The following is a 24531-nucleotide window of genomic DNA, read 5'->3' on the forward strand; positions in this document are numbered from 1 at the left end:
TTCTGTCGCATTTGTTTTAAAATGGCGATGTACGCTGTTGCTTCTTCGTCAATTTTGGATCAATCTCGAATAGATATCGAAAATAATGAGACCATGGAAAAAAACGCGGAAAAAAAATGCTACGAGCGGACATTCACGGAGCATGATCTTTGCCCGTTCGTGAGTGAAAACTATAAAATTACATTGGACGATGCACTAATTGACACGAGTATGTCTTTGATTGTCAAAAAATTGACGTTCTATTTTTCAGAAGTTGCAATGGTCCTTCGGCATAAATCCGGAAGTACCGGTGATAAATCTAACGACGGAAAATCGTACGTTACTAGCGTATGCCTGTTCGCATGTAGTTGTGATTTATAACTATGTTTCAAGAGAAATGTTGCCGCTTCTAGGCCATGTCGGTATATTTTTTCACGCGTGTAGCGCAAAATAACGTTCATTTTTCCGCATCTGCAAAGGGACGTTTCTTGCCCTCTTTAGCGTAATGCCGTGGGAACATTATCCACTTCGCGGGACGGCAAATGGTTACTGACAGCGAATTTCGGAAAAGATTCCATAGTGATGGTCTGGGATACAGAAAAGGGGCAAGTTTTTTCTTAAAAAAACTATTTTCATAATATTATTCTTTTCGATATGTTTTCAGGGTGCCCGTGTGCACTTTATTCCATCCGTATGCAAGCGAAGATGTGACAATCGCTCATATCAGTCCCGATGCTAAACAGATAATCACTGTGAGCAAGGAAAAGTGTCAGAATGTGCATGTCTGGTTGTGGACCCATGGAAGGGACAAACCAGATGGTTTGCTCCCTTAATTTGTTCGTTCGTTTAATCACTCTTCTTTGCCTTAAAAACATCTAATATTAAATATTAATTATCATATATTGTTATTATCATCATTACAAAAATTATATTTATCCTATCCTACTGATTATATTATTTATTTATGCAAAAAATATTGATATAATATCAGATTTAATTAAATTTAATCATTATTTAAATAGACAATTGTGATTATTATGACTAAGATTTTGTAAAATATTTGTGTCAAAAAAATTATCGATTATAAATTACCAATTTGCTTAACGACATTTCCAGCATCAATTCCATTGATCGACACTATGTCCGAACGTGTCAAGGAAATAACTTTCGACGATGAATATCCGGAACAGTTCGCATTAACTACTGATTATCATGTTTTGTTCCTAATTTGGGTTAGTGAAAAATATCATATCTGTATTTTTAGTTTATTTAGAATTGGTAAGCGAAACGGTGATATAAATCGAAATAAATAAAGTTTTATAATGTACGAATTTTCAAGATCTTTCTCTTTATATGATATATCAAATTTTAGATTTTATTTTTTATAACATATTCGCTCTACATTAACAAAACTAGATTTTACATTAAATATTCTTACTAAATATTTTATCACAAAACAAGAAAAAAAAGTTTATACACATTTTAAATTTTAATTTAACTAATGTCTGATTGAATTCTGATCTTCATCAAATTTCTATCAAATTTCATAAACAAGAACGGCCAATCTTTGAGTTACGATTGTCCCAAAGTCATAACAAAACTTCGACGTGTTGAAATCTTCAACGGAACTTGCTATGTTTCTAAAATACAACAAGCGTTTACAGTGACTACGAATGGTATTCTCTATTTGTCGACATAATTTTAGTTGCTAATTAATAAACAATTATCTAACATTGTGTATTGACGTTATAACTTTTTCAGGATGCATTTTGGTGTGGAATGACGTTCCTCGTAAAGAAAAGGGTGCGATTAATGATACTAATTATAAGAAGAAAAAACACGTAAAAACGATCAAATTACAAAACTGTAGTATTACTGTTATCGCCCATAACGAAAAGTATACACGTCTGAAGATTATAATTTATTAATAGCCTAATAATAGTATACCTGACGCGAATTTAATCATTAATTTTGCAGTATGCTTGTCACAGGAAGTTCAAATGGTCGTATCACTTTTTATAATTATCAATTGAAACTTTTGTACTGGTGTCAGAATTGCAATATTGATTCCATTCGATGGATAAGTTTCGATCTTCAATCAAACTTGCTATCTCCGGTATTTATCACCAATGTATCTGAGAGTAAGTCTTATTTAAAAAAATCTTTTTCTTTTCTTCCGTTTTTAGCTTTTAAAATTGGTCCTCTTATAAGTTATATCACTTATCTTTCATTGTTTTGTATTCCCATTTTATATATATGTCTTTGTATATGTAATTTATTTTTAATGTTTACATTTTTATATATATTTTTATTCATAGAATTTTTGTATAACTGATATTAAATCTATATTATATAGTAATGTAAAACATATATTATATTAATTTATTCATTACGTATATTTTTTATTTGATATTTTAACGTACGAGAAAAATGAAAACTTACGATATATATATAAGAAAGAAAGAAAAGTATTCGCTGCACAATGGATCACACGATAGGTTGAAATATTCTCATGAATTAGAATACAAACGAAATGGCAAAACAGAGATGACCTCGTCAAAAATCATTACAAATGCAAAATATATTCCACGAAACTACAAGGCATTTAGCGAAGCGAAGTCGAGCTATCCGGCGATAGATGCTACTTTACAGGGCTCCCCGTTTAACGTCCGAAATTTTCTTGCATGTAAAACATTCATTTCACTAGAGATGTGTGAATTATTCTGATTCGAATTTAAATTCATTTTTGTGGCTTTGTTCTTTTATTATAGGTTCCTCTACAGGAGTAATAGCATTAATAGAAATTCCGAAACAAAAATGGTACTTTATATTACCTCATCCAGTAGCAATCACGACCAGCATAGATGCTCATCCAGAAAGGTAGAATAATTCGAAGTAGACATATGTAGTTAATTATATATTATATAATTTATAATTATATAATTATATAATATAAAAAAATAATTATATAATATATAAAAAATAAATAAATAAATATATTATTATTTTAATCTGTATTTTTATATTAATTATATTATTTTTTATATTAATTATATTTTGAAAATACTTAAAATAATTAATAATGTATATATTTATTATATTGATTAATTTTAATTAAAGCAATTATGTAGTCGTGGGCGATGTGCAAGGTACCATACGTCTATATAATCACGAGGACTGTACCTTGATGATATCCAGGAGCATGCCACCCTTTCCGGATTTCCGGCCGATTCTCGAAAAACAGACAATCGACAAGAACATTATTTACATCACTTGTCCGCAAAATCACGAGTCTTTAAAAGCCATCACAGTTTTAAAGTTTTCGCCAAGATGTTGGTATCGACGAATGTCATAATTTTCCATGTAAAGGAAATCTGCATAGAAGAGCGCTCATTTTTTTTTCTTCTACAGGCGACATGCTAGCGTGCGGTTTGGAAAATGGAGCGATTTGGATTCTACATCACATTACTTTAGATCCTTTAGAGGAGTTTCCGTACAAACACTCCTCGGCAGCCGTTAATAAAATCGCTTTCGCGCAGTGCGCCAATTACATGGCTTACACAGTAAAAAGAAATTCATCGATTGTTCCGCTGATGTAAAATCTATTCTTAAAAGATATTAATATAAGAATTTTATTTTCAGGACGACGCGCTGACAGTAGTAGTATTCAAGAGAAACGATATCGCCGCTTCGAAGGAGCCTAATGTGTGGAACTTAATCGGAAAATATCACTCGCATTATCTACCCATCAGAGATATACTTTTCGGCCCGGCTACATTAGATTTCTCTACATCCCGATTTTTTTCACTGGGAGAGGATCAAGAGCTCATCGAATATGATCTCGAACACAGCGGCCCGTATCCAACGCCAGGACTTCAAATATTACGCACCGATAAAATCGAACAGAGCGCTATTCCCCTTTGTTTAGCATGGTATCCAGAGTTTGGTGTTGAGAGATTTCTTATGATCTCAAATTCCGAAGTAAGATTTCGATAATCGGCTTTTTCTCTTCTTGATTTGCCCAAATTGTGAACAAGATGTATTACTCTAATCCATATATTCATTACAGTACAAATATAAGATCTTCAATGATGTTACCAAAACTATTCGCGGTACTTATTTGGGACCGACTTTTGGAGAACCAGTACAACAATTCCAAGTAACGCATTGAGACATTCATAGAACGATTTTTATTAGAATGATATATTGATTAATTTAGACGGAACGTCTGTAATTATCAGATTGATCTTTTAATGATTACTTTGTATTTAAATCTCTGCAACGCCGACAGATCTTAACGAAGAAATTTGTCAACTATAACAGTTATATGGTATTCGCCACTGACAGGGAAATTGGTCTTCAGCTACTGCCTCTTGACGGCAATCCTTATAAGATCGTCGGTATGACGGGACATCCACGAAAAGTTAGATGCCTATAGATGCTACATATTCATATTTATGAAATGGTAGATATGTATGCACCTGTGTTATTTGTAGGTAACAAATATCGCTGTCAGCAGCAACAGAGAAATACTCTTTACCACAGGCTACAACGATCCGTGTGTGTTGATGTGGAAAATCAAACTCAAGTTGGTATATGTTGATGTGCAGTGCGGGCTTCTGGCTCTTTACTGCAGTCACATTAAATTTTGACGTTAAAAGAAAATTTGAAAATTGCTATATATTCTCGCTTTCGATATGTCATCGTTAAAATAAAAACAATTTTTTTTTATAAAACATTTCAAAAAATATGGTTTTCTATATAAAAACTTTATCTTTGCTCTATATAGACATCATCGCCATCAAATACAATTGCAAAACGATTGGTGATTGCAAATCTTAATATTATACTGAAAAATGTAAATAAAAATTTTTCCAGATCCGTTGATTTAATAGCTCAATTAGGCGGGGAAGGACTCTTGCCGTTTCATCGTCTCGTTGAAGGCGACAAAAAATTGTGGCTGATAAACGAGATGAAGAATCTGTTCTATTACGCGCAAATATTACATCAAAGTGAAAATACGACCGTTGCTAGAATCGTCTCCGATACTGTGGCCATCGAGCAGATTCCAAATCTTATGCGAGCTATAGGATATTTTCCGACCATCAAAGAAGTATTCCTTATGTGTTATGTTATGTTAGGCTATGTGTATATTTATGTACTCATGCGCGTAATATTATATACAGGATATAATTATAAAATGTCAACATTTTAAACTTGAACTTTTGAATATGTGGACGAATCTTTTTGAAACTTTGAAGTTGTACTAATGGGATCATAAGATTTTCTACTTTTTCTTTCTTTGTGTATATCGTCGCAAGATTCTGTCGCGTTAAAATATAAATTTACTTTCAAGATAGAGAATATCATGACGGAAGTGTCCTACAAACATTATGCCGAAACCGATAAACTTGTCGAAAAGATTACTTTTGAAGAATTCGTGCGACTCTATGTGAATCATCGTCCAGCGTTCGGAATTTGTATGCGCCAAATAAAGGAAGTTTTTCGTACTTTCATCGATGAGGATTCTATTAATATGGAAAATCCTACTTTAACAAGAGAACAGTTTATGGATGTTTTATTAGGTAGAACAATGTCGAAGACTTCGATGGAAGATAGCGAGCGTGTTGGCAAGTTCATTAGTTGTAAACTTTTTTTATGTATTATTCTATTTTGCGACTTTGTCGCAAAAATATAAAATTTATGTAGTTTTATATCCTTATATCGACTGCATTCTGATATAAATTAATGATCAAATTTTTTAATTCTTATATGACCTATCTATCTACTTTAATTTGATTTTTTTCTCATGCTTCTATTTATTAAAGAAAACATAATTGTTTCTATTAGTATACAAATAAATTGTATACTAATTAATGTAACAATCTACTTTTAGAACAGTCTCAAAATTTGCGAATTACTCTTACATTTTGAATAGAGCAAATAAAGTTAAAATTACATTTTTGTTTTTTTTTTTTCAAAATAAATGATTTAGTTTTCACCTGCAGTATTCAATAACATTTCGTCAATTTATGTGTTCTTATATATGACAGGTGAACCGTTGACTTTAGAAGAGGCATACACGTATCTCAAGTTGCTCATGCCTTCTGACAAAGAAACGACAGAGATTCGGCCGTCAAGTCCATCGCAAAGAGACGTGTCCTTCAATTTTCTTTTCCTTCCATCGGTAATTTTTTCCTCCCCAATTTGTTGAAAAACAATATGCAAATAGGCAATAAATGTAGAATAAACAAGATAAACTCATCGTTAGGCTTCCCGAGAGTAATGTATTGTTACGTTATGATACAGAGAATATCTTACAAAGATTTTGCCATGGACATTATGGGTATCGAAACACTGGAGGAAACTAAAGTTAACAATCGAGAAAATCAACATGATGATTATCTGTAGCATCGCGGTACTCTGGAGTGATTTTTTTATAGATATATACTGCTGTGAGGAGTAAACGAAAGTGATGGAAGTAAACCTAAAACAAAGATCGGAACTATTTATTTTTTGTAAACGTCAGATTAAAATTTTGAAAGAGACATTATTAAGAATAAAGAAAAGAAGAAATGCTAGCAGAATGGCCGTAGGCGTTTACGTTAATCATTGTGCATTACCTTACATCTCCGACTCTGTGACCAACGATTATGACAATCTTTATGCTCAGGCTCTATTACAGTGTGTCGACATAATCGAAATTAACAAATTCTATTAAATTCATAGCTTTTCTGCTGATAAAAATTTGTAGCAGACACTTGTGAAAATCTGTTCGAACAGACTCGACTAACAAGGATTTTATATGAAAAAATAATTCGAAAACACATAATAATATCTTTTCATATAAGATTTTGTTTTCAAGAAAATTCACTTTTTGTCATATTTGAATTTTTTCATCTCAAGAGTGATTAATATATATGTAAAAGTACAAATAAACACTATTAATCTATTTAATAAAACAAATTAAAATGATTTACACTGAAGAAGTATTGTAAATGAGAAAAATATGTAGATAAACTTTATTTTTGTTTAATAAAAAAATGTTGCATCTCTTTATATATATTTTATCAACCACGCAAGAAAAATTCGATAATGTATAACACAAGATTGTCAGAAATCACTCAAGTTTAAAAAAGCAAATTATTCTTAATTTTCCAATTTTCAAAGTCAATTTTCTCGGAAATAAAACCTTGCTAAAAAAAAAAATTATTCTAAATTTTTAATTTATTTTTTCATAGAACTATTATTTTTTCGATTGTATTACTAGTTATATGGGAGATGTATATTGCATATATGTATTATATATCCATCACATGTTCTCTCTTTCTCTCTCTCTCTTATATATATTTCCGAATTTCGTGTGTTCTAATGGGTGTGTATATATACAAAATGTTGTGTATATGTATATAAAGATATGAAATTCGGAAACGTATATAAATAAACATGATAGATATATGTTTCCTTGTATATATCCTATAATACTGTTTAAAGCGAAATTTTCAATAAACATTTCACGATCTCTTCATTTCTAATATTAACAGTATTTTCCGCGCGTCGATATTTTGTTAATCGATTCTCATAGTCGAAGAATGGCGCCTGCTTTCTAATTCAATTTAACACGTTTGTAGATCTCACTGATGCGATATAAACCTTTATACGACCGTTAATCGGCTTTTCGATGTGGCACAAGATTGTCGACGAAAGAGCTGTTTCGGCTGCTGAAAGAATAACGTTTCACTTCAAGCATTTTATCTTATAGACTAGAAGCAAGGAAAGATACACCTCTCAAGAGATACAATCATTTTGAGAAAGCGCTACATAGCGACAATTCGAACATAGCCATTGTTAAAAAGAACAGTTAACGATTAATGCAATGCAAACTTAATGAATTTAACGATTTAAAAATTTATAAAACCGTCCATTTACCAACAAGAAAAAAAGGAAATTGTCATATTTCCGTATCCATAGTTTAAAAAAAAAGTAGATGGCAATCACCCGCGCGCGCGACTATTATATATTTAGCATTACAAATTTAGTGCTTTTGCCGAACTAACAGAGAGATATGCGAGAGTTCATGCAAATTCGATCGCGAGCTAAGATCAAGACAAACCGCCAGCAATGCCGACAATCATAATCAGATGAAAATTCCGAATTCGTAAAACGCTGTCCTGCCTTTACGAAAAGCTAGGGTCCTACGATTTTGCACAGTTATTCGCTATCAGCCTGTTCATCTGCCTACCTACCTATTTTACCTATCTGTCTGTATTTATCTATTTATCTACATATCTACTTCATATATTTATATATGGCGCCGTCGTTAAAAGAAATACAAAAAAATGTACACAAAAACCTCATTTTTTCATTCTTACAAACTCTAGGACGTATTTACACAATTATGTACAAACATTGTCTACATATCGGTTTAAGAAAAATATCAACATGGAACAGTGTAGTATCTTTTTTTCCTTTTCGTGAAAAAGAAAGAAGGAAAATTTTAGCATTATGCCTAAAAGCAACGATTTCGATCGGTCGAATTTGGTAATTAGTACGCTGTCGCTATCATCATTGTCCTGTTTGTTATCTCACTATCAATCGCAATAGTCATCGTTCTGTACGATACCGTGCTTCTTCCGACAATCCGGACAATACCACTTGCCCTTGGGCGGCACCATTATACCAACGCACTCAAAGTGAAACCATTCAATGCGGCAGTCCTCGCCATCGCAGGCTATCATCTCCGATACCTCGTCGTATGGGCAGCGGCAATAACAATAAATCTTGCCAGGCCGCTCCGTGGCTGATGTATTTATGGCTGATGGCATCGTCAGGTTGTTACGATTTATCCTCTGTCTCGTGACGTCCTCCGTCTCGGACTCGCTGCTATCACTGCTACTCTCCGCAGGATCGTCGGATTCGGTGGCGGACGCTGGCGTAATGATGCGCGGCAACTCCTCGGATAGAACCGCTTGCTGCTCCATTTGGACCACCTGGGACCTGTTGGTGTATGTCTGTGTAATGCTCTTGCCGCCCAAAGAATATCTTGGAGGTACGATCGATTTCGGATTTGGTGATGTCATTGCCGTCGGCGGGAGCGGCGATATGAAAGCTGAGGGGCTAGCAGGGATCTTATTTTTTCGCCATCTATTAAACGTCGGTTGCTTGCCTTTCGGCTCGTCATCGCTCGAATCGCCATAAAAGCGCTTCGGCACGTGTTTCCTCTTCGAAACTCTCTTATTCTCCGTCTCCATGCCTGCACCGATATGTTGATTTGGCACGCCAATGACAGTAGTGATCGATGTTTGTTGCTGTTGCTGCATCATCTCCATTGCACTGCTAACACCCTCGTAATCGTTACATGTGGTAGCCGGCAGTTGGTTCGGTGTCGAGGCCCTGCTATTGGGATACAGCACCGCTAGCGATGATGCGACGAATCCCGGATTTTTCCGGTAAAACGCCTTGGGAATGTTTAATTTGATCGATTCCACTGTAGTCGCGTTACGCTTACCACCCCTCTCACCTTTTCGTCGTTTCTTCGTCTTTGTTTTTCTCTTCTGTTGCTGCTGTGGTTGCTGATGATCCTCAGTGGTCATCATGATCGATTCCGGCAACGCTTTTTCCGCATCTAAAATGCCATTGTTGAGCGGCGTCGATGGTTGTTCCATTGCTTGCGCCGGCGAGATCGGTGTCGACGCCGGTGCAACGGCGGCCAATAGCAGCAACTGATTGCGCTTTTCCGACAATAATTTGTTGGCAAGCAACTGTGGATGCTCGTCATAAAAGTCCTCGTCTGTTTCGGTCTCCTCGGTCTCCAAATCGGATTCCCGCAACAGCGGCTTCGCCCTGATTGTCGGAAGTTCGTTCGTTAGCTCGGGAATTACTAGACCGTTCTCTACTGTGATTTCTGGCTTGTTCTCCGGCTCAACGGATTCTAATTTGTCCTCCGGCTCGATTTCTTTCTCCTTCTTACTATGTTTTTCTTTACGATTGCTTGATTGCTTTTTGGGTGAATTCTCAGATGTGGAGCTATCAGAGTCGGAACTGCTGCTAGAACTAGAGGAACTACCGGAAGAGGAACTGCTGCAGCTGCAGTTGGTGCCACACGAGCAGCTGCTCGAATCGGTATCACTCGAGGAATCACTCGTGGACGATGTGCTGCCGCTTCTTTTCTTCTTTTTAGGAGTCTTTGCTTTTCTTTTGTTCGCGTCGCTGTCGCATCCGGCGTTGCGATTTGGCGTACCGGGTGATGGACTCCTTTTAGATTTAACTCCGTCGTGTTCGTCGTTTACGTCGTCGTCTTTGGAAATGGCTTGATCTTCGCTCTTTTTCTCGGAGGAATATACTATGCAATAATCATGGTCGGTGAGGATAATACTTCTTAGATACGCGGCATCGGTCTCGGGTACGCTCTCCTTCAACGCAATGGTCTTGGCGGACTCCTCTACGTCCAGACTGGCGGCATATGTCTTGAAATTATCCCATATACCGTCCATAATGCGTGCCTCCTGCTTCTTCTCCTCCTCATTCCGTTCCACTTCGACTATATCGTTATTTAATGTAGCAACATCATCAACAGCGGTAGCAGAGAGCTCTTCGGTGGTTTCATTTTTCTTTTCCGCTGCGTCCTCTACGACTTTTTCTTTTTCCAGCAGTTTCTCCGCGGTAATGACTTTTTCTTCCTCGCTATCCGTATCGCTTTCAGACGATAGATTAAGCGGAGGCAGATCGTAAACATCGACTCTTTTCACAGCCTCTTTGACATTCTTCGTAGTTTCGATCCCCATGACTCCCGTCACTACGGCGGTCCCATCAATCGTCGCTGCCACTGTGTCTAATTTCTCGTCTCTTTCTGTAGGTGGAGCATGAACTACGTCCATCGTATTCACATCGATGTCTTCTGGCTTCGGTTCCCTGTGAGCCACTTGATGCTTGGCTAGAAGTTTCCGCGATATAAAGCGTTCTGCGCATTCGTCGCAATCATACGGTGAATCGCCCGAGTGTAATCTTTTGTGCACCTTGAGCGCCACCGCGCGACCAAAGCTTAAGCCGCACTCCTCGCAAACAAATGCCGTGGGTGGTATGCAGAAGTGATATATGTGCGGCCATTTCTTCTGCAGACACTTCCGGCATAGGACACTCTCCGTGCCATGTTTCCAAAATAGGTGTTTCGTGATGTCCGGTTTGTTGCGGTATGCGATGCCGCATCTGTAACACAAATGATGTAACTTATGCTTCCACACGTGGTTCGAGAGACGCTGTTGATTGCCGGTAGATTCTAGACAAACGTCACAGACGTGATGACGCTTGCGCAGATGCACCATGAGCCGAAATGCCGATGGGAGACTGGCCACTGAGCAGAGACAGCAACGATACCGCAGGTTTACGTTTGGCGAGTAAATACCAGGACATAGATGGCATAGCAGCTCGCTATAACTATAAAATGTTGATTTGCACATTATACAAATCAATATAGTCTTCTGATGCATCTTCCGATTGTGCAGATATAGTTCTTTGTGTATCGCGGAGTGGAATCTGCAGTGAAAGCATTCGTATATTAACACTGCCGGCACATTGTATGTGCCGTTCGCGCTAGTATATGTGTTTACATTGAAGTAACGAGACTCGAGTTCATCCAGGGATCTCCTCACCCGTGTGGTAAATTGCTCCATCTGTATGATTATCGCGGGATGCTGCGGCTGAAACTTGTGCTCCGCCAGCATGTGCAGACCCAGTTGCTTGCCATTGATGGCTATGTGCCGCGCATGATTGCAATAAACGCAGGTAGGACTGGCCGCCTCAATGCAGCGTTTTAGCAGCTCTTCCAAATCCATGCTATCCAAAGTACCCTCAACGTTTAGATCGATACATGGGGCGTCCTCGCCGGCTAGTGCAATACCACCATCGATACCGATTGTATCGTCTTTCGTCGTCTGCTCACTTCTCGCTGAGCCTTCGGTCTCGTTATTAATGAATTTTTCAATACTGACATCGTGGCTCGGCATCGATGTGACGAATGTTTCCCGATTAGTATTTGTTTCAGTTCCGATTCCATCATTTCCTTCCTGATTATCTTGATTATCGTCATCTCTCGCATCATTACATCTATCCTCTCCGATTTCTTCGACCTCGTCGGCCTCTTCAGCCTCCTCACCGTCTTCCGCTTCTTCATCTTCCTCCTGATTACTATCCACTACTGCCAGTTTATCGCTATCGGAATCACTATCATCCAGCTCATTATTCGCTTCGTTCCCGCCGTTGATGTCTCTTTCCATTTTCGAATCATTTAACATTTTGTCCTTTGATGTCGATCCTTGGGCATTATTATTTTCCTCGGATTTTTTACTCGCGATGGTAGTCGTTGCGACGCTAAACTGCGAGTTTCTATTGCAAATTTTAATAATCAAACTCCTATCAGAAGTAGCAACAGTGTTAAACGAAACTGAAGCTTGAGATTCAGCGGCGCACATCGCATCTGACTTCTCCTCCTCATTCTTTTCGACATCGTCGACATTTTCTTCTTCTTTGGATTGCGGATCCAACGCATGCGACTCGTGTTGCGGACTAAACAGTGATTGATTGACAGGACTTTGTACATTTTGCGGGCTGTCATACGCGCAAAATTCAATTTCATTTTCAGGCTCGCACGTAACATTTGCTTTTGCGTCTGCCATCGCGGTTTTCTCGGCTTCCCATTGTACTGGACTAGATGGTCTTGAATTAATCGAACGTACCAAATCAATATCGTTTTTATCGCATATCTCGCTGTTTTCGGTATTCATTTTTTCAACTGTGCGCGATGTATATTCATCATCTGCAGTACACGTCGAATCTTCTCCTTTTTGGTTTTTATCTTTGTCACCTGTATAGCGTGACACTTCCATAATAGTCTCGGTTACACTGTCGTAAGGTTCATTGCGATCGAGTTGACAATTTTGAGCTGGTGACGTTTCTCCCGATTCTTTGTCACGATTGTTATACACGTTCTTATTCATTGCTTGTTCATCGTTCTCGTCATTCTCGTCAGATGAATCGCGGCCCGTGTACCTAGACACTTCCATTATTGTCTCGGTAACTGTGTCTCTAGGTAAATTATTTGTTATTTCTCTTTGGATATCGAGATCGCAATCGAGTTGGTTTTCGTTACACCGGGTCTTCGCGCCTAATTTCCTTGTCGATGCAATCGGTTTTGGTTGGCGAGAATTTTGTGCACCATCTCCCCCACTGTGTTTGCTCTTGTGCTTAATTGCTTTTCTCGGTGGTCCCTTACCTTCGAGATTTGTAGTTTTCTCCGATGGTAGAATAGTCGCTGGCGACGCATTATCCGCGTGCATCGCGTCGGCGACTGATAATGGCGTCGCGGAGCCATACAAATCCCTATCCGTATCCGATGATAGCGCAAAACTGCAGGTACTCGCGTGTGTACCCGCACTCTGCCTGCATATGGTACATACCGGTGTGCTGGTATCAGTCACATCTTGTTTCAACGTCAGTGAACAATAATGGTTAAAGAAATCGTCGGTCTCCGAGAAAACCTTTTCGCAGCTGCAACAGACCAAGTAGCACGAACCTTTGAAAGCGTTATAGAAATCCTCCATCGAGGTAAACGCCATCTCCGGAACGCTGTGTTTCTTCATCAGATGGTACGACAGCCTTTCCGCCTGGCCGAACATGCCGAGGCAGTAAAGACATATGTGACGTTTGTGTATGTCCCTCATGTGTAAGAATAAATTCCAGTTTTCGAAATATGTACCACATGCTGCGCACAGATAAACTTTTCTCGTGATCTTGAAGCTGCTGGCGCTGTGCGACATTGAAGTACTCGATTCGGAGGTACTCGGCATCGGCGTCATACTAGAATTACAGGTGCAAGAGTTCTGTTTCGTATTGGGACCGCAAATGGACCACGTGTGACACTTGGAGCATTTGTATCTCGCTGATGGTTGAAGACCCAAATACTGAGCGTATTCTGTTATCTTACGCTCCCGTTTCCCCTCTGTCCTCTTGTCCTTGCCGCTCCTTGCATTGGGATATGCCGATTGTTGCGTTTCCGGCGTGCTATTCTTCGGACTGGAGGTATGAATCTCCCGAGCTTGGGCTAGGATGCGCTTCTTGAAGCCTTTGAATGTAAGTTTTGGATTTGTTACTGTATTTCTGCCAGGCGAATCTTTCGCTATGATCGAATTGTAGCGCATTAGCTGTTTCTCCTCTTCAATTACATCTGTGTATACATCGTCGATGGAATGTCTTAATGCGTTACCCAATGTCGAATCTTTGAACTGTTGTTCCTCCAAGATATTCCACATATCTATAATTTTACTCTCTCCATCCTCATCTTCCATAATAATGCAAACTGTTACAGCAATTTACCTGAAATATATTTATATTTAATATACAATAAATAATTAAATTTAAATTGAATTTAAAATTAAATTAAATTAAATATAATATATGTTTTTGCATACATTATAAGATTTATGCGCATATAATTTATTAGAATGACATGTTAATTTTTTGAGTTCAAAGAATTAAAAAACGATTATAATTATTGACGATAGGAATTATTGAAAATAGGAATTATTAAAAGGAATATTGTAAGAATGCCAGAATGTGACGAAAGTAAAAACATGAAATTATCTGTGACCAAAGATTACACTGAATACAAACATAGAAACGGCGTTTCAATGCAACAAAAACATTATTAATGCATTTTCATTAGAAATTTCATTCCGACAAATCAAAATTGAGATAATTAATATATACTGCGTCGCAATAACGCGTAGGCGGTTTCGTTGAAGATAATCCCTGGTCTTAATTCTACACTCGAAATTTCGGTCTCGTACAAAAAAAAAAAAAAATTACAGCCTTAATACAATTACCTGTTAAACTTAGAAAAATTCGAAATTCTTGTCGCAGATCAAATTTCGCGAATGTTCGAAATTGCGAATCTCGAGACGAAACGCGGAGAAAATACGGCGGTTTAAGGAGACACCGTCCTGGCAACGACATGACGAGGCGAATCGCCGGTAATCTCTTTCTCTCTGCCTGTCTTTCTCGTTAAATACTACAACGATCCTTGGCGGAGGCCAAGAAACGACGCCAGCAACACGGACGACGAAAATGTTGGACGCGCGCGAGGATGACTCTCGAGCGAATTCCCGCGATCGAGCGCGGGCATTCGTACAGAGAGGAAGAGAGAAAGAGAGAGAGCAAACGCGAGAGACGCGATTCACGTTCGGTACTTACTTTACACAAGCCGTGAGACCGAGCCAATTGTTCGCACGATGATACGATCGACCGTGTGGAAACACGACACGTAGCCCGTAGTTAATGCCTCGGTACTGCTTTAAGTAGCTGGTCGCGGTGGACACGACGAGAAAGGTTAGTAAAATGGCGTCATATGAATGAGCGCTGTACCGTCCGTGCTTCCAACACGTTCCCAGTGATGCCACCTTTTGTCATAGCGACTGTGCTACGGCTCGCCCTGGCAACCGTCCTGAGAAGGAGGTTAATCCAAGTCCGCGGGCTACGAGCGGACGTAGTATCCAATAGCGATACCGATGGTCACCGATGGTCAGGAGAATGCTGCTGCTACTACCGCTACTGCTGCTGTTACTGCCACGGATTTAATTTGGATACACAGCCAGTGACAAGCGAGTGCGAATGTCTTGCCGCTTGTCCGTTGCTTAGGATCGCCGCGCGAAATCTCGAACGGCGATACATTTCGTACACAACTCGTGTACGTTCTATTACCGTACTATCCCAACCTCCTCACTTCAATAACAAATTCCGACAACGGCAACCGGCGAGTAAACCGGCGGTGACAGCGATTCGAAATCGCTGAAACGTAATCCTCCGATCACCGAAACTCTTGATATCTTTCACAAAGCGTCGCGGGAAATGATGCAATTTCGCGAAAAGCCTGTTTATGAACACTCTGGATTACGTTCCGAAATTTACTTTGAGTAGAGTAGCATACGATTGGCCAATCAGAGGAAATAAAAATTTCTTCGTCCAGTAGCGGGATTCAGTAACTTGCTATCGACAATTTTCGGTATCGTTAACTAGCGACAGCCAATGGCGAGAACAATCCTGGTGAAAAGCGCAACTCTTATAGGTTATCGCTCCCTAACGACAACGATAATCGTCGCTAAGACGTTAGAGAATCCCGCTACTGATTGGTCAACCGAATGCTACTCTATTTCATATAAGTTCTATGGTCGTTAGTGACAATCCAGAGAGCTTTGTTAGGCCGATATTACATTTGTCATACGACAAACTTTTTAAGCATATTGATTGGCTGCAAAATAGAAACTTTCTCGAGTCTCTAGAAATTAGCTAATCAATGCGCTTGAAAAGTTCGTCGTACGACAAATGTAATATCGACCTTACACTGCACCCTTAAAGACGATATTACATTTGTCATACGACAAACTTTTTTCATAGTTGTGAAACTGGTCAATCATAGCTATTCCTCTGAAGAATGGAATGACTGTGATTGGCCAGTCTTAGAACAACGGATTAAACCCGATTAGGAGTGACGTGTATACGTAGTCAGAGACACGTGATTTTTTAAATCGTTTAAAGGTGCCTTTACATGGCAGCGTTATGCCCGTATCAGACTACGCATTGAAGATTGAGATTCAAGATCCAAGATTAAAAATTTGACCAATCGGGATAAAGAAATTTTAATTCCTTTTGTTCTGATTAATCAAATTCCAATCTTTAATCTTCAATTTTCAATGCATAGTCTGATACGGGCTTTAAGCATCCCGCGTCTGCGCAGAATTTAAACGAGATAGATTCTAGACTGAAATTAGATTCTGCGCAATTTTCTGCGCAGACGCTCGACGCTTAAAGGCGCTATTACATGGCAGCATCGAGCGTCGAGCGTTTGCATCCACACAGAAATCATTGCGCAGGAATCTGAATAAGATAGATTCCAGCTTCTTGTTGCTAATAGCATGATGAATGATATGAATTCGGTCGAGATAAAAGAAATTTTGTTTTGATACACATTACTAATACTGAAAATTGATATTTATTTACATTATACACAATATGTATTATTATTAAACAAAATAATATATATAAAACGTTACTATCCTCTAGCAGAATATTAGAATCTAATCAAGGATTAAGGGATGTAATTTTAATTTTTTTTCTGCATGTTTATAATATATACTGCTCCTTTAAGTCATTTCCTACCTTTAGCAATAGTTTTTCAAACTGTATCATTTTGTCATTTGTGAATCCCTTTTTGTGTCTTAATTATTTATTTAAATATTTCAACCATCCAAAATCTCTTGCTGTATTTGTATTTTTATTTTATTTTAATTTACACTGCCAGAGTAGTAACGTTCTACAATATATTTTTGATTAATAATAATAACACACGAATACACATATCTATTATATAATAAAATAAACGAAATAAATATAATTCTGGTCAACAATATTCTGCGCAGACGCTTAACGCTCGACGCTCGACACTTGACGCTGCCATGTAAAGGCACCTTAAAACGGTATATAAAAGGCATCTTTAATTTATAGAGATATCGGATTTTTGAACACATCGAAGAATCGTATGCAAATCGCTAATAGAGTGTGCGTGCACACACATGTATTATATGTATATACTATCTCATTTCTCGTATCTCAATCTCATATATATCACATTTGTTGATGCTACTTGCTTCTCGTGAGCCGACTATATTACGGACTGTGAGGAAAACAAGCTCGCATCGTGCGCAGTTTACATTCGTGCATAGCACTTGGCTCGCAACAGGAAAATCTCTAGAGGAATCGGGCTCTCGAACGCTAGGAGAGGAGGATCTCTCGCGCTACGACACATTCACGGACGTTGTCATTTGAAAACGGAAGCCATCTTGTGTGTGGCCGAGTCTCCCATATTATACGAGGAATAATAGTCGCGGCTATTTGTTCCGATAAATTGCTACGTATATTTTCCAATACATCTAGACTATGCATGAACCATTTTGCCACACGTTCACATAGCCATGGCTGCGACAAGAAAGTTGCAAGGTGAGAGGGAAAATGGTCTTTCCAGTATGTTTACATTCGGCAATTCTCTATCGTTTTGCTCGGCATCTTGATAGATCTTACTTTGCCTAATTTTGCGTATTACCTGCCCCCTGCAATTGCGATCATTGCCGCTTTTAATCTTCTCTCGCGGAGGCACCGGTTCTTTGACACGTATCGGCATAACCTTTAAAAATTTTATACTTTATAGATCAACTATTTTAAATTAATTGTAGCATAATGCAACGTAAGATGAATTAAAATAATATACACTGTAATCTTGAAATTCATTTGCGTACGCATTTTTAATTATTATACACATTATAAATAAGTTGTTGCGAATAGCTGCGAGATATCTGCTCTTTCTTCTGATCTACGAGAGAATATTGTAGCCAAATGAAATCTTTATTGCAATATTGGCTATATTTTATGCTTTATATATTTTTCCTCTTTTATCTTTTCAGATTGTGATCTTGCAAAAGTAGTAGTTTTTCTATAGATTTCTTTGTGTTCTCTCCATCTCTCTAATGATATCTCAACATATATGTATGTGTATATGAATTATGATTTATATTAATTTATTTTATCCAAAAAGTTAAAAAAATAATTATTAACCTGAACTTTAACTTGAACTTATTATATAGTAGGAAAATTGGTTCAATTTTCAAAAATATTTATGCAATTGTTTCGTTACATTAAATTAGGAACTGAAGAAGAGCGATACAATTTCTTTTAATGTAATTGTTTTAATCATTTAAACATTATTTAATATACAATGATTTTCACATAATTTTTCTAGCAGAAGTAACCCATTTATATTAAAGAAACAAACAAGATAATATATGAAAATTATCATTTCAGGTGAAATAGATCGGTGCCTTAAAAAAGTAACGGAAGGTGTAGAAACCTTTGAAGATATTTGGCAAAAAGTTCATAATGCCACCAACAGCAATCAAAAGGAAAAGTACGAGGCTGATCTCAAAAAGGAAATTAAAAAACTTCAAAGGTTACGCGATCAAATTAAGAGCTGGATCGCGTCAGGTGAAATAAAAGATAAGAGTACATTACTTGACTATCGGAAGTTGATTGAAACTGTTAGTATGCTTGCCAAGTAATAGTATGTGTGCATATATATATAATTATTATAAATACTACTGAATATTTTATATTTCTTACAGCAAATGGAAAGATTTAAAGTTGTGGAGAGAGAGACGAAAACAAAGGCTTACTCTAAAGAAGGTTTGGGCGCAGCTCAAAAATTAGATCCAGCTCAAAAAGAGAAAGATGAGGTTACTAGTTGGCTTGCTAATTCCATAGACGCTCTCAATTTACAGGTATCAGTTATTACATTGATGGCATCTTGGATGGCGTCTTCAATAGATAATATTCAAGTACTAGCATGTTACTATAACATCTATCATTTTTTATGTAGATGGATACATTTGAATCGGAAATAGAATCATTACAGGCAGGAAAGAAGAAAAGAATAGACAAAGATAAGCAAGATAGGGTAGACGAATTGAAGACGAAGCTCGACAAGCATCGCTATCATATCCGTAAATTGGAAACGTTATTACGTATGCTTGACAATATGTCCGTCGAAGTCAATACAGTAAGCCTTTTTAGATGTAAAAACATAATATATATACGGCATAACATATTCTATCACAAAACAATTTTTCTCGTTTTTTATTTCTCTGTGAAATTGCCAACAGATAAAAAGGATAAAGGATGATGTTGAGTATTATATCGAGTCTTCACAAGATCCTGATTTTGAAGAAAACGAGTATATTTACGATGATATTATCGGCCTCGATGAAGTCGAGTTGTCTGGGGTTGGTATACCCTCGTCAGCAACGACGGATAGTAACAACAGCAACGAAACCGGAGGAACGCCGACTTCAACTAATTCCTGTACTTCGCCTATACCATCACCATCGTTGAGTTCAACTATGCATAATCACTCGAGCGACAGCTCTACAGATAATGATAAGAAAACAAAGGTACACACCTTTCATTCTTGATTCTCATTTCTAAAAAAGAAATAAATATTTATCATTAGTCGTAAAATTCGATTAGAAAAAAAGTTGATTAGAAGATCGATAAACCTCTATCGAGATTAGGATATAGCATCAATTCCGATATCGCGTTTTGATTTCAGCCTGTAAAACCGACAGTAGTCAGGCCATTACTGAATACACAAGCGAGCATTCCAACCACGGGAAGCACTGCCACCATAAAATCAAACATATTATCAAGCAGCACTCCGAGCAAAACCATTCCCATGACGCCTAGTCACAGCTCGCCTAGTTCTACAAGTAATCACATTGCCACCACTAACGTCGGCAATTTCGCCACCGTAGCTGCTTCGCACAGCAGTTCACACACCATCCATTCTACCTCCAATAAAACATCTAGTAAGATATATTTTTTCTCTTTCTTTTATATGTATAAAAATTGTATACGAGACTATTTGTAGCAATTGTTGCGGAAAATCAATTCGCACTTTTGTAATAGTTATTTTATATTAGACTTATATTAAACAACTTTATAAATCTCTTCATTTTTTTATTTTTATTTTTTTTGTAGCCCACAACAACGAGAATAATCTCTTGTCGTCATCGTCTACGTCCAGCGTTACGAATATGCCGCAAACAGTTACGCAGCAGCATAATAGTAATTCGGTGCCGGTACCAACGACGCATGTGCTACACAGTCAGCAGAGCCAGAATCACAATAGCGAAACGGAAATAATCACGCCGATACCGCCTTCGTCATCGCCACAATCATCGGTCAGCAGTAGATCCTCGCCGATACCTGCAAACTCCTGCTCGCCAGCACCGTCCACTGCCAATGGTCTCATCTCTAAGCTTCCTGATGGGAACATGTCCTCTCTAAAATCCATTGCCCAACAAGTAATTGTCCGAGCAGGTCTCGAGATACCGCCTTCCGAGCCGAATAGAAACATCTTTGACAGTACTAAGACGAACAACAACAGCGGCAACAATGCCACGTCGGAAGCACACATTCCTCCGCTGCTTGGGGTCGCGCCTCTGGGGCCTGTACCATTGCAGAGGGAACATCAACTGCAATTCCAAATGATGGAGGCTGCCTACTGTCATATGCCACATCCGTCTGACTCGGAAAGATTACGTTCGTATTTACCGAGAAACACATGCACCACGCCACCTTATTATCAACAGGTATATTTTACCTGTTTTATACAATATTTTGTCTGATCAATCACTCACTACCCACGAGTGCGAGCTGACACTGTTGACACTGCTTCAATTAGGTTCAGCTTCCCCATTCGGATACCGTGGAGTTTTTCCAACGTCTTTCTACAGAAACATTATTCTTCATATTTTATTATATGGAGGGGTCTAAAGGACAGTACTTGGCGGCGAAAGCTTTAAAGAAACAAAGTTGGAGGTTTCACACTAAGTATATGATGTGGTTTCAAAGGCACGAGGAACCAAAAGTTATTAACGAAGAATATGAACAGGTTAGTATGTATTTTTTTCTCCCTCTTGATTATACTCGGAAAGAAAGCCGATCTTTATGCTTCCAAAAGTGTAACAATGAATAATTTAAATAGAAGTAAACAAATTATTTATTTTGTTCATTAATCACTAATATTTTACGATACTCTATAAGAATAATTTTGTTTTAGGGAACGTACATTTATTTTGACTATGAAAAATGGGGACAAAGGAAAAAAGAAGGATTTACTTTCGAGTATAAGTACTTAGAGGACAGAGACTTGAATTAATATTTCTGTCGCTCGTCAGATCTTCGAGATCGCCATTTCCGTACCGGTATTGTGTTTCTGAAATTTTGCAAATGATTCAGATGTAAAAAAAAAAATTTGATAAAGAATACAACGGAAAAAAACAAAACAGAACAAATTCGTGCATACAAGCCAATGAAAGCATTTCATTACGTTTTGAAGCTGCGACGATAAAATCTCTTTTAATCGTTCTTTCAAAGAAAAAACCATTAACCATGAGATAGATGAAAAGGAATGAAAAAAAATTCAGAGATTGTTTGGGAAAGAAATCGAAACTATTTGTAAATGATAACAATGTGAAAAAACAAAGAGAAGGGAGAAAAATAGAAAAAGAAACAACTACATAAACATATGAAACAATTTACTGTGCTGTGTGATAATAGGAGAGAATGAAAATGAGAAAGAGGGAAAGGGGAAAGGATGGTATACTTGCTGGCGACTGACTCTATAATACCAGTACAAACATGCGTGCGGCCCTCCGCCGTCTGGCGGTAAGTGGAGGGCACTCATGCTATGGTATGTCTTAATGTTAGATTATAAGTAGCCTTTTTGTATAAAGTGTATCGAGGTATAAAACCCTTAAATTGAATTAATGTACAGAATGTGTAGAAATAGTGAATAATAATATTATGGAATATATTTTATTTCTCATTTGAATGAAACCTAAGTTGTGTTTCGATTTTTATCACACACTAGCACATCATCTCACAGCCTATATTTGGAAAAACATTCCATCCATCGTGATTAGATTGATCGTGATTCCTCCGCTGTCGCGAAATAGGTTACTTATATGCGCTCTAACGATTGATCTGAGGTCGGGGCTTGTCGAGGTTTAAGATTATGTACCGCGTATTATTAATAACAGTAGCATGGTAGGCTAAGCTACTTTTCATGCTACACTTTGCAGTCCTTAGATTCGCAATATATTTTACAAATACAAATTTACTACATTCGAATGACGTTTATCACTATCGATATGCATGTGCATATCTATTTTATCAAGAATTGCGCGCGCGCGCGAATTTATTTATTACAAATCGTCGATATACTACTGTAATAATATTAAATGATATGCATTGATATACCGAGTGAATATAAATTGCTGATGTTTCAAAGCACTATTTCAAAATAAATCGATTAATATTGTTCCAGAAAACAAAAAGAGAAGAGAAAAAATTATATTTATCAGTATATCCAATGTACTAATATTTATATCTTTAAGTTATAAAATGGCATTGTTATTATCCAAGTATTAAGAGTAAAAAATATTAATATATTTTTTTATACTATTCTCTATCTACATGGCCTCTGTCAAATTTTAAATAAATATTAAAGAGAGATTATTAATTACGTATGTGTTAAATATTACAAGAATAATATATCGGCATTTGAAATAAATAATTTTGCATATGAGATCGTCACATTGCAAATCGAAGTGACACCTTTATGTGGATGCGTCATTCACTATCGCAGCAGCCTTCGATAACGAGATTAATTGTACATCTCCTTCCTTCCCTCTAGCAATAAAAACTAAGTTGAAATTCTCATATGATTATTTAGCGAAATAGAGAGAGGTATGATTTAATTATACCATGTAAAGCGTAGCATATACATGTATTCTAAGCGGATACTCCTGTTGCAGAGATTGCGACGAGTAATATTATTTGCATACTGGAAATGCACAATCACGCATTTTTCAAGTTTACTAAGTGATCCAAGAGATATATTATTATATATATCTGTCAAACAACAATAAATACATTATAGCGAATGTTTACAAGATTTATATACGTACGCGATTGTACGTAGAAGTTTTTCAATATCGATAGTATATGTAATTATGTATATATTCAGATTATATTAAAATGTGATACTGAACAATTTTGCCGAGTATTAAAATCTTAATTCTTAATAACTTGTATCGCATTGATAATCGAGTTAAATGCGTGATGGGCACACAATTCGAGAAATTACAGCATTTTAATTGTGTTTCTTGCAATGACAAGATAACAATGGCAGAGAATACTGAAATATTCTCGAGAGTGAAATGCACATTTATATTTTTTAATTTCTGCAATACGCGATTAGATAATATGTATTTTGAAGAATTATAAAAAGTATCTGTTGCCACTTTATACACGCGATTAATAATCTCCTAATGATTAGAGAATGCATTGTAGTTGTAAATTGGAAGGAACACTTATTGTGTTTCTTGTACCGTATTTTGTACTACAAAACCTTGTACAATGAATTTTACTGACTTTCTATAGAGATTTGACAAAAACAGTCAACTATCGATTTTACAATAGTAGTCTAAAAACTGTACATACATAACGATCGTTAAACATTTTTCTGCTATAGGGACGAACGTGTTTTCCTTTGTCTGCATTTCTTCTCGTAAATGGGATGATATTCTGCTTTGTGATAACATTCAAATAGAAGCATGCAAGAAGCGTGAAAGAAGACTTCTCTTTGTTGTACAATAACGAATTTTGTCTTCGATGCTTCGTTAATTTCCCCTAACGCGTTCGCCGCAAATGATAAAAAAAATTGTGATTTTACTTAATATATTTTATTGTGATTCTTTGAGTGATATTTAAATACCATACTGCTCTCTGTGCAAAGACTACAAGTCGTTAAAATACAGTACTAATTTCTTCAGTATAACAATATGTTTGCTTTATTGCTTAGCCTTAATAGTTATTGCATTTCAAGCCTTAAAG

At 37.1% G+C, this 24531-nt stretch overlaps 3 protein-coding genes across 6 annotated transcripts; 2 read left to right on the top strand and 1 right to left on the bottom strand.

Moving 5' to 3' along the window:
- The first annotated feature begins 4 nt into the window (after positions 1 to 4).
- Positions 5 to 6555, top strand: LOC138935977 (cilia- and flagella-associated protein 251). Its single transcript, XM_070300979.1, has 20 exons — positions 5 to 159; positions 251 to 397; positions 481 to 584; positions 644 to 798; positions 1096 to 1211; positions 1535 to 1655; positions 1741 to 1876; positions 1957 to 2120; positions 2501 to 2665; positions 2751 to 2859; positions 3100 to 3311; positions 3391 to 3542; positions 3622 to 3960; positions 4049 to 4138; positions 4271 to 4402; positions 4476 to 4567; positions 4858 to 5092; positions 5336 to 5609; positions 6033 to 6166; positions 6289 to 6555. The coding sequence occupies exons 1-20, from the start codon at positions 22 to 24 to the stop codon at positions 6388 to 6390; spliced, it is 3117 nt and encodes a 1038-aa protein (XP_070157080.1). The 5' UTR covers positions 5 to 21; the 3' UTR covers positions 6391 to 6555.
- On the bottom strand, positions 5992 to 15866 carry Mesr4 (misexpression suppressor of ras 4). 3 transcript variants are annotated; one of them, XM_070300978.1, is made up of 2 exons: positions 15394 to 15866; positions 5992 to 14346 (listed from the first exon to the last, which is right to left on the bottom strand). In XM_070300978.1, exon 2 carries the CDS (start codon positions 14316 to 14318, stop codon positions 8571 to 8573), a length of 5748 nt encoding a protein of 1915 aa, XP_070157079.1. In that variant the 5' UTR covers positions 14319 to 14346; positions 15394 to 15866; the 3' UTR covers positions 5992 to 8570. The 3 variants fall into 3 exon arrangements, with proteins under 3 accessions (XP_070157079.1, XP_070157077.1, XP_070157078.1); XM_070300976.1 differs by having other exon boundaries at positions 15223 to 15866; XM_070300977.1 differs by lacking the exon at positions 15394 to 15866 and adding an exon at positions 14856 to 14925.
- A 1772-nt stretch (positions 15867 to 17638) lies between these two features.
- Positions 17639 to 24445, top strand: Not3 (CCR4-associated factor Not3). Of its 2 annotated transcripts, XR_011447360.1 has the most exons (10): positions 17639 to 18021; positions 18880 to 19112; positions 19197 to 19352; positions 19451 to 19630; positions 19734 to 20021; positions 20180 to 20435; positions 20608 to 21221; positions 21314 to 21523; positions 21692 to 22324; positions 24170 to 24445. XR_011447360.1 is itself a non-coding variant. In XM_070301533.1 (9 exons), exons 1-9 carry the CDS (start codon positions 17997 to 17999, stop codon positions 21788 to 21790), a joined length of 2061 nt encoding a protein of 686 aa, XP_070157634.1. In that variant the 5' UTR covers positions 17639 to 17996; the 3' UTR covers positions 21791 to 24155. The 2 variants fall into 2 exon arrangements, 1 of the variants encoding a protein (XP_070157634.1); XM_070301533.1 differs by lacking the exon at positions 24170 to 24445 and having other exon boundaries at positions 21692 to 24155.
- Positions 24446 to 24531: the final 86 nt, after the last annotated feature.

Source organism: Polyergus mexicanus, unplaced genomic scaffold (assembly GCF_030449975.1).
Source record: "Polyergus mexicanus isolate NDT 795.1 unplaced genomic scaffold, iyPolMexi1.0 SCAF_9, whole genome shotgun sequence".
In the NCBI taxonomy this organism is placed as follows: Eukaryota; Metazoa; Arthropoda; class Insecta; order Hymenoptera; family Formicidae; genus Polyergus; species Polyergus mexicanus.

Bases quoted from the DNA above. Each gene is read 5' to 3' on its own strand.
- LOC138935977 (XM_070300979.1), top strand. From the start codon at position 22: ATGGCGATGTACGCTGTTGCTTCTTCGTCAATTTTGGATCAATCTCGA. The intron at 585-643 runs GCAAGTTTTTTC...ATATGTTTTCAG, and splicing joins GTCTGGGATACAGAAAAGGG to GGTGCCCGTGTGCACTTTAT. The intron at 6,167-6,288 runs GTAATTTTTTCC...GTTATGATACAG, and splicing joins ATTTTCTTTTCCTTCCATCG to AGAATATCTTACAAAGATTT.
- Mesr4 (XM_070300978.1), bottom strand. From the start codon at position 14,318: ATGGAAGATGAGGATGGAGAGAGTAAAATTATAGATATGTGGAATATC.
- Not3 (XM_070301533.1), top strand. From the start codon at position 17,997: ATGGCTGCGACAAGAAAGTTGCAAG. The intron at 18,022-18,879 runs GTGAGAGGGAAA...TTATCATTTCAG, and splicing joins TGCGACAAGAAAGTTGCAAG to GTGAAATAGATCGGTGCCTT. The intron at 19,631-19,733 runs GTAAGCCTTTTT...AATTGCCAACAG, and splicing joins TGTCCGTCGAAGTCAATACA to ATAAAAAGGATAAAGGATGA.